The 14801-nt window shown below is 37.8% G+C and overlaps 1 protein-coding gene across 4 annotated transcripts in view; it reads left to right on the forward strand.

Moving 5' to 3' along the window:
• The window catches only part of ANO5 (anoctamin 5), a 94948-nt gene that overhangs the window by 34442 nt on the left and 45705 nt on the right, over positions 1–14801 (forward strand). For all 4 annotated transcript variants that reach the window (XM_066251136.1, XM_066251138.1, XM_066251137.1 and 1 more), the window contains 4 exons: positions 8–76; positions 1553–1837; positions 7724–7837; positions 12991–13106. In XM_066251136.1, the coding sequence (XP_066107233.1) occupies positions 8–76; positions 1553–1837; positions 7724–7837; positions 12991–13106 (584 nt within the window). The remainder of the gene's footprint in view (positions 1–7; positions 77–1552; positions 1838–7723; positions 7838–12990; positions 13107–14801) is intronic.

The raw sequence follows: 14801 nt of genomic DNA on the forward strand, positions 1-14801 counted from the left end.
TGCATAGGAAAGAAGAAAAGAGTTTGAAGAAAATCTCAGAAAAACAGGTCTTGAATTGGAAATTGAAGACAAAATGGTAAAAGTAGTTAATTATTCCAGAATCTTGGTATTTTAAGTGCTTTTATTTCTTCTCTTCTGGGCTTTGCCTAGATTAACTTTATGCTTGGGGGTAATACAATAGTTTTTTTGGCTACAGATGTGTTCCCTGGGAATGGTAATGAATGTGCTTGTTCAGGTGAGTTGGTCTTGCTCTATGAGATAACGAGTGGAACATTTTAAAAATAGACATAAATATGCCTGACTGGTGGTGGTACAGTGTGTAGAGTGTCGACCTGGGACACTAAGGTTCCAGGTTCAAAACCTCAAGATTGCCGGCTTGAGCGCAAGCTCATCTAGTTTGAGCACAAGCTCACCAGCTTGAGTGTAGGATAATCAGCGTGATCCCATGGTCACTGACTTGAGCCCAAAGGTCACTGGCTTGAAGCCCGAAGTCACTGGCTTGAGCCCAAAGGTCGCTAGCTCAGCAGGAACTCCCCAGTTAAGGCAGGAATGAGAAGTAATCACTGAACAACTAAAGTGAGGCAACTACGAGTTGATGCTTCACATCTCTCTCCCTTCCTGTTTGCCTCTCTCTCTTTCTCTCTCTTTCTGTTTCACTAAGGGAAAAAAAATAGATGTTGTAAATAGTTCTATTCAGGATACAAAGAAAGTGAAGACATGGTTTTTGTTTCATTATCTGTTTCATTGTGAAGTCTGCCTGTAATCTGGCACCTGATCTAGTTAACGGCTGATTTGTAACATAACTAATATTTAAGCCAAGGAACATTTTCTACTCATGTATCTAACAAAGTGTTTCTTTTAAAACTCCCCTACCATTTACTGGTTTTCTAGAATTTCCTTCAAAACTGTTTGTAAAGACATATTTAAGATTCTACTGTGTCTATTAAACTCTAATACTCTCTAGTTCTAAATTAATACTCTGTAGTTCTTATTTATCCCTGTTTTTACTGAACTAGTAAGTATGTATTATACCACACAACCTATAACATAATTATTTTCTTGTTTAATGAACTCTTATTATCTGAAGTTCTTCCTCTAGGTATAGGTTATACATGGAAGCTAGGTAAAAAGTGAGAGCACCTTATACTTTGTGTGTGTATCCTGCATACACCTTAAGCACAATTTTGAGTGCATGGCTAATTGCTAAACACTTAAGCAATTACCTAGACACATCTCTGGCTATTGATCCTAAAATATATCTTAAAAATATTATCTTTGTATCTCACTCTCTCTCTCTCTCTCTCTCTCACACACACACACACACACACACACACACAACATATACATACATGTATATGTAAACGTAATATAGAGTATATAACTGTTTTGAGCATTTGCTCTTCTGAAAGTTTTGCTGAAAAATTTCAATCAGTTGAAAATTCTAGGACATGTTTAATTTGTTTATGATATTATACAGTTTCGTTTCTTTTTCTTAATTAGCTCCATAACAGACAGATCAGTGCACATTCTGTTATTTTGCCTCCTTACACAGAACTCTGAAGATGGAAGAACTTACTTTGTCAAGATCCATGCCCCTTGGGAGGTGTTAGTTACTTACGCTGAAGTGCTGGGAATCAAGATGCCTATTAAGGAGAGTGATATTCCCCGACCGGAGACGATCCCCTTCAGCTTTCTACTTGGGCCTCTGAAGCTCGCCAGGAATGTGAAGCATCCTCACCCTGAGTATTTCACCGCCCAGTTCAGCCGCTATCGCCAGGAACTCTTCCTCATTGAAGACAAGTCAAGCTTCTTTCCGTCCTCATCAAGAAACAGAATTGTAGGTTGAGAAGACCTTTGGGCACATCCCTTCAAGTCAGGGAGGCTTGCCTGTGTTTTCTTTGATATGTGTGCATGGGCAGTACAATGTCTGCAAGATGTTTCTGAGTAAATTTTGATAATTTATTTAGTGACATCGGTCAAGTTTGAAAGTCTACTTGTTCCACTTAGATGTGTTGACTTCCGTACTCATCTAACTGTTGTTTAAAAATGAATGGTTGACATTGTGGACATAGCAATGAAAAAGGTATCAGGCAGAGCTGATGAAAACATTTAAATGGGAGACAGGACTTTTATTTTATAAGATCTTTGTGTGATGGTTTAATGATCTTAGAGTTTAGTTTTGTAAATTCAGTGCATCCGTAGGAGGAATATTGCTCATTTCAATTGGAAATGGAATGCTTTAATTGCCGTGTGTGTGTGTGTGTGTGTGTGTGTGTGTGTGTGTGTGTAGCATTTGAGAAACCTCAGTACTTTTTTTTTTCATTTAAAACCATTTTCAGTCTTTTGAATAATAATATTTCCTCTCCATTTATAGTCCAAGGTAACAAATCACAGTTTCTGTGCCATAGTATTTTTGTGTTAAGATAGGAATTATATCTACCTCATAGGTTACCCTGAGAATTCATTAGTTTAGGTATGAAAGGCTTCGAACAGTTTCTGGGACATACTCAGCGCTCAGTAGTGTTAGATATTATTATTGATGTGATTTTAGAGGAAAAAAAAATTCAGGTTCTTTGTTGCTCTTACCTCTGCTATTCGTTGCCTATTAACATAGTGAGTTTTTTCATGCTTGCTGACCCCCTGGAGTGAGTTTATTTTCAAAAAATGAAATTAGTTCCAGTTCCAGTTTTATTAACTTAAAATTATGTTTGTTTGATAACCAATTTATGGAAATAAGAAGAACATACATTTGCCTTTTTTTAATGTTGCCTTACACTTTTTTTTTTACAGAGACAAAGTCAGAGAGAGGGATAGATAGGGACAGACAGGAACGGAGAGAGATGAGAAGCATCAATCATCAGTTTTTTGTTGCGACACCTTAGTTGTTCATTGATTGCTTTCTCATATGTGCCTTGACCGTGGGCCTTCAGCAGACTGAGTAACCCCTTGCTCAAGCCAGCGACCTTGGGTCCAAGCTGGTGAGCTTTGCTTAAACCAGATGAGCCTGTGTTCAAGCTGGCGACCTCGGGGTCTTGAACCTGGGTTCTCCACATCCCAGTCCGATGCTCTATCCACTGTGCCACAGCCTGGTCAGGCGACTTACACATTTTTTTGAATTATTTTTATTTATTTATTCATTTTAAAGGAGACAGAGAGAGAGAGAGAGAGAGAGAGAGAATGGGGGGAGGAGCAGGAAGTATCAACTCCCATATGTGCCTTGACCGGGTAAGCCCAGGGATTTGAACCGGCGACCTCAGCATTCCAGGTCGAAGCTTGATCCACTGCGCCACCACAACTTACACATTTTTAAAATAAAAATTTTTATTATCTGGGTGGTCAGGAGGCACGAGGACATACATGAAGACTTCTACTACTCAAAGGGTTATTGTCATTACCAGGGTTCTAGCAATCACTGGCCCTTCCCCTTGGTTTTACTTCCTCTGTTTGCCTGAACAATTAGAGACTTCATTCCCTTTAGGTTCAGTACTCTTAAGTGTCTAAGGAGGATTTTGAAATAATCATTTTTTCTAGTTCCTACATCTATTATATAAAAATTTACTGACAGGAATATTAAAATGTAATGCCTCGAATTAATGTATAAAAGTGTGAATCCACAAACTAAAAATTATCTCCCCTTTCTTACCAGGATTAAAAAACAACAGCAAACCTAGGAGACAACCAAAAATGCAAATTCATAAAAGTTCATTTTTATGAATCCTGTAAGGGAATAAAGAGCACATGACTTGGAATCAGAATTCCTCATTTCAAGTCAGAACTCTGCTACTTTCTAAATAAGATAACCTGTCTTAAAATGGAGATGATAATACTGTAATTATTGGGAAAATGACATGAAAGAATGTATATGAGACACTCTGCAAACTGTAAAGTACTTCAGATATCTTTGTTACTAACCAGTGAACCTGTAGGAACAAATTAGGAATCTGATCAGAAATAGAAATGTCAGCATTAATTTATCTTTACTTGTTCTTAGTAAAGTATGTCAACACCTTTGCTTGATTTAGCATTAAAGCACAATTTCCCTTCCTAGAGCAATACTATTCTTGCTCTATCAAGGAAGTTGTTTGGGAAGTTAATGTATAAAAGTCCTTTCCTTGCTATCCTTATCCAGAACATCATAGTTTATGTATGTACAAATTGAACAGTATTACAAGAGCATTTTACATTGGTATAGAATTTCCTACTTTTCAGGGTATCTTCGCAACCATTATGACATATTCCCTTCACAATATGTATTTTGTAACATCTTATGTAGATATAATTTTATTAAACATTTCCACTTCTGACGGCTATTGAGTTTGTTTCCAACTCTTATGATATTATATACAAACAGTTCTGCAGTTTTCAATCTAGTACTTACATATTTCAGCATATCTGTAAATTTTTCTACAAAATGGATATCACATGTAAAACTTCTGGATCTAAAGGCATGCACATTTGAAGTTTGATTTATATTGCACTGTCATACTTTATAAAAAGAGGTACTAATTTAGAGTTCTGGTAGCATAAATAGAGACAGACCCACAAGTCGTAAGTGTACATACACCTCACTGAATTATCACAATATGTACAGCCATGTAACTAGCACTCACATCAAAAGGGAAAATCGAATCTAGCACCCCAGAAGCCTGAGTGCCTTCTCCCAATCACTATTCCTGTTCTCCTCAGCAGAGGTCAGCTCTAACTTCTTATAGCAGAGATCAGTTTATCCTGTTTTTAAATTAAAAAAGAAAATTCACATAGCATTTGGCTCAGCATTTATCTGGGTGATTAACCTAGCTTTGCAAGAGCTTGTGTCCATTCATTTGTATTGCTTTGTATGGCAATTTATTTGTGCATGTGTGGTTATGGTTTTAATTTGCATTTCTCTGATAGACATGAGGATGATCTCCGTGTATATGTTTATTGGGCATTTCATGTGCACTTTTATGAAATCTCCGCCAAAGTCTCTTATTGGTTTTTCAACTAGGTTATCCTTTATTGACTTGTAAGAACTGTTCATATATTTTTATATGAGCCTTTTATTCACTATATATTTTACTGAATTTTTCCTACTTGGTGCTTTCCTTTTTTCCTTTTAATGGTTTCTTTTGATAAACAGATGTTTTTAATTTTAATGTAGTCCACTTTCTCAATCCTTCATGGATAATGCTCTTAAAATTTACCACTTAAAATCATGAAGTTAATTTTCTTTATTATCTTCTAGGAGTTGTTTTATTTTACTTTTGAAATTGAGAGCTACAACCCACCTGGAATTAATTTTTGTGCATGGTGCGAGATGAAGTCCATTTCCCCCAATATGTATAGTCATTTAATTTGCACCAATTACTAAAGCATTCAATAATTTTTAATAATATTTTACAATTCTACCTTTGTCATAACTTAAGTATCTATATAGTGATGGTTCTACAAATGGGCTTGATTCTACATTTGACCTCTATTTTTTGTATCAAGACTGACATGTTGAACTTGACCTGAGTTTTGTAGTTCTGGAAAACAGAGACGGTTAAAGAAATGCCCCCCCACTTCTTATTCTGGGTTACTGCTTACTATAGAGAACCACCCTTCCCCAAGTAACTTAAAGAATATTCATAGATACCCTTCCCCCGTTCCCAGTCTGACTTGGCAGAACCATTTGCCACATTGTTCATCCTAAATTCACCTGGTAATTGAAGTGCTCATCTGGGATAGTTGTCTTTATCCAAAAAATAAAACTTCTCATAGCTCTCTGTCAAGCAGATAGTTACACCTGGTAGGCAGGGGCCCAGGATATATGCTCCCATAGACATGGGAAGACTGAGACGCTATGTTTCTTGATGTTTACATTTAAAAGAGACAGCTCCTAGGAAACTCACTCCTGGCCTGAGACTTAATTAGCTTTTAAAAACACGTAGATCAAAGAGAGAAAGATTTGATAATTACAGGCATTCTGTAGGAAATGCTCCAAGAAAAGGGAGTAGGAGGAAGTCTCAATTCCTTTTGGCACCAGAGAAATTTCTGTTCTTGTACACCTATAGTTACTCTCATGATTTTTCCCCTTGATTATATCTTTCTAGTAATGAGTGTCATACTTGGGCTCTTTACATTCCTACTCTTTATTTCATGAAAGTTTAGCTGAATTATTTATCATCATTGATTCCTAAAAACAAAGTGCTTGTTAGCTGAATTGACCAAACTTCAATTAAACTCCTTTCTTTCCCATAGGGCCCTAAACTTTGACTTACCTTCAACCTGAGCTGATGTTGACATATAGCCTTTCCTTAACACAAAGAAAGAGCCTCCCTGAACCTGGCTTCTTTCTCCCTGTGAAAGAGAACCCCGTTCTTGCCTAACTTTGCAGATGTGCACAGATCTCCCCACTGCCATAGTCTACCTTAGAATAATCTTTTTAAGTAAAAGCTTTTCCTTTTCTAAGTCTGGATTTGTTTTTATTTGACAATACCTAGCTGAATTTATTTCCATAGTTTTATAATGCCTTCCTGTCTGGTAGAGTTCCCTGGCTGGTTGGCTCAGTGGTAAAGCATCAGCCTGGAGTGTGGAAGTCCAGGGTTCGATTCCCGGCCAGGGCACACAGGAGAGGCGCCCATCTGCTTCTCCACCCCCCCCTCCTTCCTCTCTGTCTCTCTCTTCCCCTCCCACAGCCAAGGCTCCATTGGAGCAAAGTTGGCCCAGGCACTGAGGATGGCTCTATGGCCTCTGCCTCAGGCACTAGAATGGCTCCCATTGCAGCAGAGCAACGCCCAGGGGCCCAAGCATCACCCCCTGGTGGGCATGCCAGGTGGATCTCGGTCAAGTGCATGTGGGAGTCTGTTCCCCCCCCCCCACTTCGAAAAAAAAAATCTGGTAGAGTAAAAATTTTCATTTTATTAACAACATAAGACAGAGTTCTTATTTTGGTGAATCTTTCCTAAGTTAATATTTCTCACATTATTTATAGAAATTAAAACTACCTTACATAAATTATGATTTATTTACCAAGGTGGAACATTAAGTTTGCCCTTAAAGTGAATAACCAGATTAGATAATGGTGATTTAGGGACAGCAACTATTCCAATCAACACTTTCTTAAATGATGAAATATAAAAAATAGGGAGAAGGAAAATATAGTATTGTACATCTAAAACAGTACTAACAAATTCAATAATCAAAAAAGAAATTCTGAAAAGTTCCTAGAACACAAAAAGCAGGTAAAACTGAATTAAATACAAGAGCTGAGGGACATCAAAGCCCAAATTAAAAGGAGGAGAAAGCTGATCTAATGATATAAGTGATCTTAATAAATTGAGGTAGCTGGAAAACACCCTGAATAAATTAGCAGAGTAATTAATTGAAATATTCAGGATAGCTTGCACAAGCGTCAAATCTACTCCATATTCCCCCAATTGGATTCGTCTAGTGGGAGTGTTAGTAGTGAAGCCCTAATTATAGTGGGGATTCTGGCACAAGAGACTCCTAGAGGAGCTTGGGACAGTAGAAGCAAAATAAGTTCCGATTAATTCTCCGCTTTTCTCAAGGGAATAGAGGATCTCATATCCAGGACCTGAAATGCCTATAAACTCCACATAGCCCCTCACCCTCTGCAAACAACAAAGGGAAGGTTCCTTCAGAGTCCCTACCTATTTACATTCAGACAAAACAGACATTGTTAAATTATGGTTGAAAATTAAAAAACGTCAAGTTGTGTCTCTTTGTGCTTATGTTGTAGGTTTATTATATTCTCTCACGATGTCCTTTTGGCACTGAAGATGGGAAGAAAAGGTTTGGGATTGAAAGGCTGCTAAATTCTCACACTTACTCATCTGCCTATCCACTCCATGATGTAAGTATTAGCTGGGTTTTCGAATACTGAGCCTGTTATCCCTCTCCTACATTCAGAGGCTGCCTTGCTGGAAGAGAGAAACTTCTATCTGCTTTCTCTTTTTGATCGGTTGCTTAATTCTCTCGCATGTTAGGCACAACCCCGAAGGCTCCCTTGTTCCCAGCTGAGAGCTGTACCAGCAATGCTGAAACACATAGTATCTCTTCACACTGAGATTTTAATCGAAATAAATGCATTTTGAGGAAATTTTTTGCTCATGATTTTTCTTTAGGACCTATATTAAAAATAGCAGTTATGATAAAAGAATATTTTAGAACACAATATTTGGAATTTCAATCTGAATTCATCAGATCTTTTCTCATTTATAAAGTTTTAAAGTTGTAAAGAACTTAAATTACATCCATGCACTAAATGCATTTGTATATTCATTCTTCAAAGTCATAATTTGTTTTAATTATATATAAAACATTCTGTTAGGTATTACTGGAACACATCCATGAATCACTCACAGACTAGGCATTTCTGGGAAATAAAGCATGTGTACAGCTTCAGATCAAGAAAGACTCCAGTCCATAAAATGATTTAGACCAATAACTGAGATTCAGAAGAATGATTTCTTGAGGCTGTAGGATCATTTTACAAAACGATTGAGCTTTATAAGTTCAACGAAGAACTGACATGTTATATGATGCACCCATTCAACCAAACCTGAAAAGTTTGACCGCATAGTTTCTGGGGGTTTCTAAGGGAAACCTTTCCTTATAGATATTACAAGTCTAAATATCTCCACTATTGGCAGCGGACATCAATATGACTAAATATATATAAACTATTTTGAGATTATCCCTTAGAACTTTTGTTTCTTTATTTCTGTTTTATTCTTCTATACTTATAGAAGACTTTCTTACTTAATTTTTTAAAATAATTTTATTTAGACAATTTTAATGGGTTGACATTGGTCACCTAGAGCACATAGATTTGCAGGGGTCTCCAAACTTTTTTCACAGGGGGCCAGTTCACTGTCCCTCAGACCATTGGAGGGCTGCCAAATACAGTGGTCCTCTCACTGACCACCAATGAAAGAGGTGCCCCTTCCAGAAGTGCAGTGGGGGCTGGATAAATGGCCTCAGGGGGCCGCATTGCGGCCCGCGGGCCATAGTTTGGGGATGCCTGATAGAGAAAACATCTCCAGATCATTTTGACATTCGATTATGTTGTATACTCATCACCCAAAGTCAAATCGTCCTCCTTCACCCTTCATTTGGTTTTCTTTATGCCCCTCCCTTCCCACCATCCCCTCCATCTCTTCTCTTCCCTCCCCCTGGTAACCACTGCATTCTTATCTATGTCAATGAGTCTCAATTTTGTGTCCCACCTATGTATGAAATCATACAGTTCTTAGTTTTTTCTGATTTACTTATTTCATTATAATGTTACCATGTCTATCCATATTGTCATAAACGATCCTATGTCATTATTCCTTATGGCTGAGTAGTATTCCATAGTATATGTACCACATTTTCTTTATTCAATCTTTGTTGAAGGGCTTTTTGGTTATTTCCATGTCTTGGCCACTGTGAACAATGCTGCAGTGAACATGGGGCTGCATGTGTCTTTACGTACCAGTGTTTTTGAGTTTTGTGGGTATATACCCAGTAGAGGGATTGCTGGGTCATATGGTAGTTCTATTCTTAATTTTTTGAGGAACCACAATACTTTCTTCTGTAATGGTGGTACTACTTTACATTCCCACCAACAGTGAATGAAGGTTCCTTTTTCTCCACAGCCTCTCCAACATTTGTTATTACCTTTTTTTTTTTTTTTTTTACAGAGACAGAGAGAGTGAGAGGGATAGATAGGGACAGACAGACAGGAACAGAGAGAGATGAGAAGCATCAATCATCAGTTTTCTGTTGTGACACCTTAGTTGTTCATTGATTGCTTTCTCATATGTGCCTTGACTGTGGGGCTACAGCAGACCGAGTAACCCCTTGCTTGAGCCAGTGATCTTGGGTCCAAGCTGGTAAGCTTTTGCTCAAACCAGATGAGCCTGTGCTCAAGCTGGCGACCTCGGGGTCTCGAACCTGGATCCTCCACATCCCAGTCTGATGCTGTATTCACTGCGCCACCGCCTGGTCAGGCTGTTATTACCTGTCTCGTTGATAAAAGTTAATCTGACAGGTGTGAGATGGTATCTCTTTGTAGTTTTGATTTGCATTTCTCTAATAGCTAATGAAGATAAGCATCTTTTCATATATCTATTGGCCGTTTGTATTTCTTCTTGGGAGATGTGTCTGTTCATGTCCTCTTTCCATTTTTTTATTGGATTGTTTGCTTGTTTGTTTTTGAGTTTTGTGAGTTCTTCATATATTTTGGATATTAGCCCCTTAACTGAGCTGTTGTTCAAAAATATCTCCTATTTAGTTAGCTGTCTGTTTTGTTGTCAGTTTCTTTTGCTGTGCAAAAGCTTCCTAGTCTGATGTAGTCCCACTCATTTATCTTTACCTTCACTTCCCTTGCCTTTGGAGTCAAATTCATAAAAGGTTCTATATGGCCAAGGTCCATGAGTTTAGAACCTGTGTTTTCTTCTATGTATTTTATTGTTTCAGATTTTATATTTAGGTCTTGGATTCATTTTGAATTAATTTTGGTACAAGGAGACAAGCCATAGTCGAGTTTCATTCTTTTGCACGTGGCCTTCCAATTTTCCCAGCACCATTTATTGAAGAGGCTTTCTTTTCTCCATTGTGTGTTCTTGGCTCTTTTATCAAAGATGATTTGACCATATATATGTGGTTTTATTTCTGGGCTCTCTATTCTGTTCCATTCGTCTGAGTGTCTATTTTTCTGCCAATACCATGCTGTTTTCATTATCATGGCTCTGTAGTATAATTTGAAGTATTTTAATGTCCCCAGTTTCACTTTTTTTCCTTAGGATTACTTAGGCTATTTGGGGTTTTTTATGGTTCCATATAAATCTGATGATTTTTTGTTCCATTTCTTTAAAAAATGACATTGGAATTTTGATTGGAATTGCATTAAATTTGTATATTGCTTTGATTAATATGGTCATTTTAACTATATTTTTATAGAAGACTTTTTGATGACTAGTCTCTTTTTGAGAAACACATTTCTTAGGAATATAGAAGAACCAAGTATTTCTGTTTAAACAAGTGGCATCTAAATTATTGCTCATGTTTTTGAAGGTAATGTTGCTGTAGTAGTTTTCAAAAGCCCAAAGCCAAACTCTCCCTTTTCCAGAACTTAAACTATTGTGTCAGCTTTCCTCTGTCAGTATTTATTCCATGGTATGGTAATTGACTCTAGTCAGTTCAACACTGGTTAGTTGATTTTCATTGATATGTTTTGTATAAGGAATTTCCAAAATGAATTTTCTAAAATAAATAGCAGTTTTTAACAGGAGTGTCAGTGTAGGTGAAGCCATCATTCCAGTTCCTCCAACCCCTGCTCTTTTCCCCTCCACTATATTTTATCCCTGGGGTAAAAACAATTTCTAGAACATTATGAATTATAAAAAATGCCATGGGCATAAAATACTGAGATGTATCTTAATAAACATTGGCAATGCATTCTTTGTCAATATTTTTTCATTAAAGGACTCATTCTCCTTTGAAGATTTTGAGGATTGCTTGTTTTTAGAGCATTAATTCTCTTCTTCCTATCACCAGGTCAGAAAGCCAAACTAGAAAAGACCAAATATTCTCAGTCACCAAAAATTCCAATCCATATACCTACCCTTCCAGGAGAATCCTTCATACTTATTAGAAAATCAGTGTTAGTGGGCTGTTATTGGAGAGAGCTTTAACTTACTGTTAATTTTTCTTTCTTTTCCCCTAAATTCAAGTTTAAGTACTGGAATTTTCCTTATGTACTTTGAGGATTCATGTTTCCAGATTCATAGATAGGCTGCCCTTTTTCTTCCTTCCTATTTTAATTCTCAAGATTCAATAAGATTAGCTATAGAGGAAGAAAACTATTGGAATCTGGATACTATAAAATCTTATACCTTATCATATAGAGATTTTCACATGTACTTAATTTTAAATGAGATATTTACTTGTTCAGAGTTGCCTTCAGCAGTTCACTTGACTAGGTGAATGGTTAAAAAGAATGCTTTGGCCCTGGCCAGTTGGCTCAGTGGTAGAGCATTGGCCAGGTGTGTGAAAGCCCCGGGTTCAATTCCCAGCCAGGGCACACAGGAGAAGCACCCATCTGTTTCTCCACCCTTCCCCCTCTCCTTTCTCTCTATCTCTTTCTTCCTCTCCCTCAACCAAGGCTCCATTGGAGCAAAGTTGTCCCAGGCACTGAGGATGGCTCCATGGCCTCCATCTCAGGTGCTAGAATGGCTCTGGTTGCGGAGCAAAGCACCAGATGGGCCAAGCATCGCCCCCTGGTGGGCATGCTGGGTGGATCCCGGTCAGCTGCATGCAGGAGTCTGTCTCTCTGCCTCCCTGCTTCTCACTTCAGAAAAAAAATAATAATAAAAAGGACACCTTGAGCAGCTGTGTGTGGCCCAGGCTGCACTGGGCCTTGAGGGAATGTTAATAACCCTGGGCCACACCTGATGGTGGGGGAAGAACTTACGTATGAAACAATACTGAGTGCCAAAGTTTGTGGTATCTAGTTTACGTTCTTTGGGAAACAGATATCTGTGAGGACGAGACAGGTTCCCTAGGGGAGAGTCCTGTCATAGCAGTATCACTTTGGATCACTCATTTAACTTCCCTTGGGTTTATGTTTCAATCTCTGCCAGGAAAGTGTTAGCTTCTTTCTGAAGTCCCACCCAGTTCCATAGTGATACGAATCCCTGGGCTGTGATATGATGTTGGATTTGAGTAGAGAAGAAAGGGCGTTCCAGGCGAAAGGAACAGCTGAAGTAGAGCTAACGCTTCAGACTTTAAACTTGTATATTTACATAATTGGGTGTGAGAATTAAATAAATAAATTGGTGTTACTGTATTTTGTTACAGATTTTAGTAAATAATTTCACATCAGTGGAATATGAAAATCCAAGTCTAAAAGTAAAAAGAACATTCGCCTCATTCACTGGCCCCATACAAGCAGTGTGGGTTTACTTTTCACCCTTGTCTTTTGCTTTGTTACTCACATACTTTCTTCTTAACTATCTGTAGGGTCAATACTGGAAGCCATCAGAACCTCCTAATCCTGTCAATGAAAGGTATATACTTTTCAAGAATTGGGCTCGGTTTTCCTACTTTTACAAGGAGCAGCCTTTAGATTTGATTAGGTAAGTTTCTGCCATAGGATATCCCGATGGTTAAAATTTGTCATAATGTGATTTTATTTACAGTGGCATCATGTTCTGTTCTATACTGCTATTCTCACCCACTACATTTTACACTTTTCCAGTTTTGTATCTATACTATCATTTAGTCATTCTTTGTGAACACAATGCTGTTACCAAAATGCTCCTTTTTTTAGCGAGAGAGAGAGAGACATGGACAAACAGAAACAGACGGACAGTAAGGGAGAGAGATGAGAAGCATCAATTCTTTGTTGCAGTACCTTAGTTGTTCATTAATTGTTTTCTTATATGTGCCTTGCCAGGGAGGGGGGACTCCAGCAGAGCCAGCAACCCCTTGCTCAAGCCAGCAACCTTTGGGCTCAAGCCAGTGACCATGGTGTCATGTCTATGATCCCATGCTCAAGCCGGCAACCCTGCACTCAAGCTTCTGATCCCACACTCAAACTCAATGAGCCCGTGCTCAAGCTGGTGACCTCGAGGTTTCAAGCCTAAGTCCTCAGCATCCTAGGTCAACACTCTTATCTACTACACCACTGCCTGGTCAGACACCAGAATGCTCTTAAACACCCTTCAGAGATATCTTGGTGGTTCAGAGGCTTGGCAGTGTTATTTAGGTAGGCTGGGCTCAAATATAAGTTCTTCCTCTTAGAAGCTATCTAAACTTGGTCAAGTTACTTAACCTATGTGTGGCTCATCTGTAAAATGGGAATAACAATAGTACTTTCCTTATGGAGTTATTTGATTATTAATGAGATAAACTTTTTTTAGCACAGGAGCCAACATTTACTGCTTAATACATAATACTTTTGTTTTCCTCTCAGTCCAGGAATTTAGGAAATAGCAAAAAGGTTGTGTATGGATGTGTGTGTGTGGATCTCAGAAAACTGTGAAGATAATTGTTCTGTAACCTTAATTTTTTTTTCTTTCGTGTTTGGGCTCAGGCAGTTGACAAGCTTCGTGTCTGAGCTTATCTGAGTTCCATGCACTCAGACAATTTCTTAGACAGTTTTATTAGTTAAGCGAGAAGACTATGGCTGCCGGCTTCTGCTTTGAACCATTGCAAATAAATATAGATGTTAGGAGACCCTGCTATGATTTCAGTGAAGGAGTGATGAGATTAGCACAGTGCAGTGATGATTTCTGCTTGCCCGGCATCCTAGCATCATATAATTTTTATTTTGATATCACATATTTGAGAGACTTAATACTTACAAATAAAATTGATATACTAAACTATATAGCATATAGGTTAGAATAAATATATTTACAGTTAATATCAGATGGTGCTATTAAAATGCCAAGATAATGTAATAGCGAAGTTTCTCAGATGTCTATAAATGCACTGGAAAAATGAATCTCTTTACACTAAATGTTTGCATTTGTTCATTGATTTCTCAAGCCTGTATTCAGTTCAGTTCTGTCAGTTTTCTTTTGATTATTTGCTATGTCTCAGACTAAGAACCAAGTTCTGGGAATACAAAATTAGACCAATGCCTTTTCACAAAATCTCACAGCTGACATTAGTGAATGTCTTCTACCTATCAGATCCTATATTAGATTGTATGGAGCTTCATATGGTTGAAAGTCTAGTAAGTAAAATGAACATGTTAAGAAATACTATAGGTGTAGATAATATATACTGTATATACCATACAGTAAATATACTATATGCTATAT

This window comes from Saccopteryx bilineata, chromosome 1 (assembly GCF_036850765.1).
Source record: "Saccopteryx bilineata isolate mSacBil1 chromosome 1, mSacBil1_pri_phased_curated, whole genome shotgun sequence".
NCBI lineage: Eukaryota > Metazoa > Chordata > Mammalia > Chiroptera > Emballonuridae > Saccopteryx > Saccopteryx bilineata.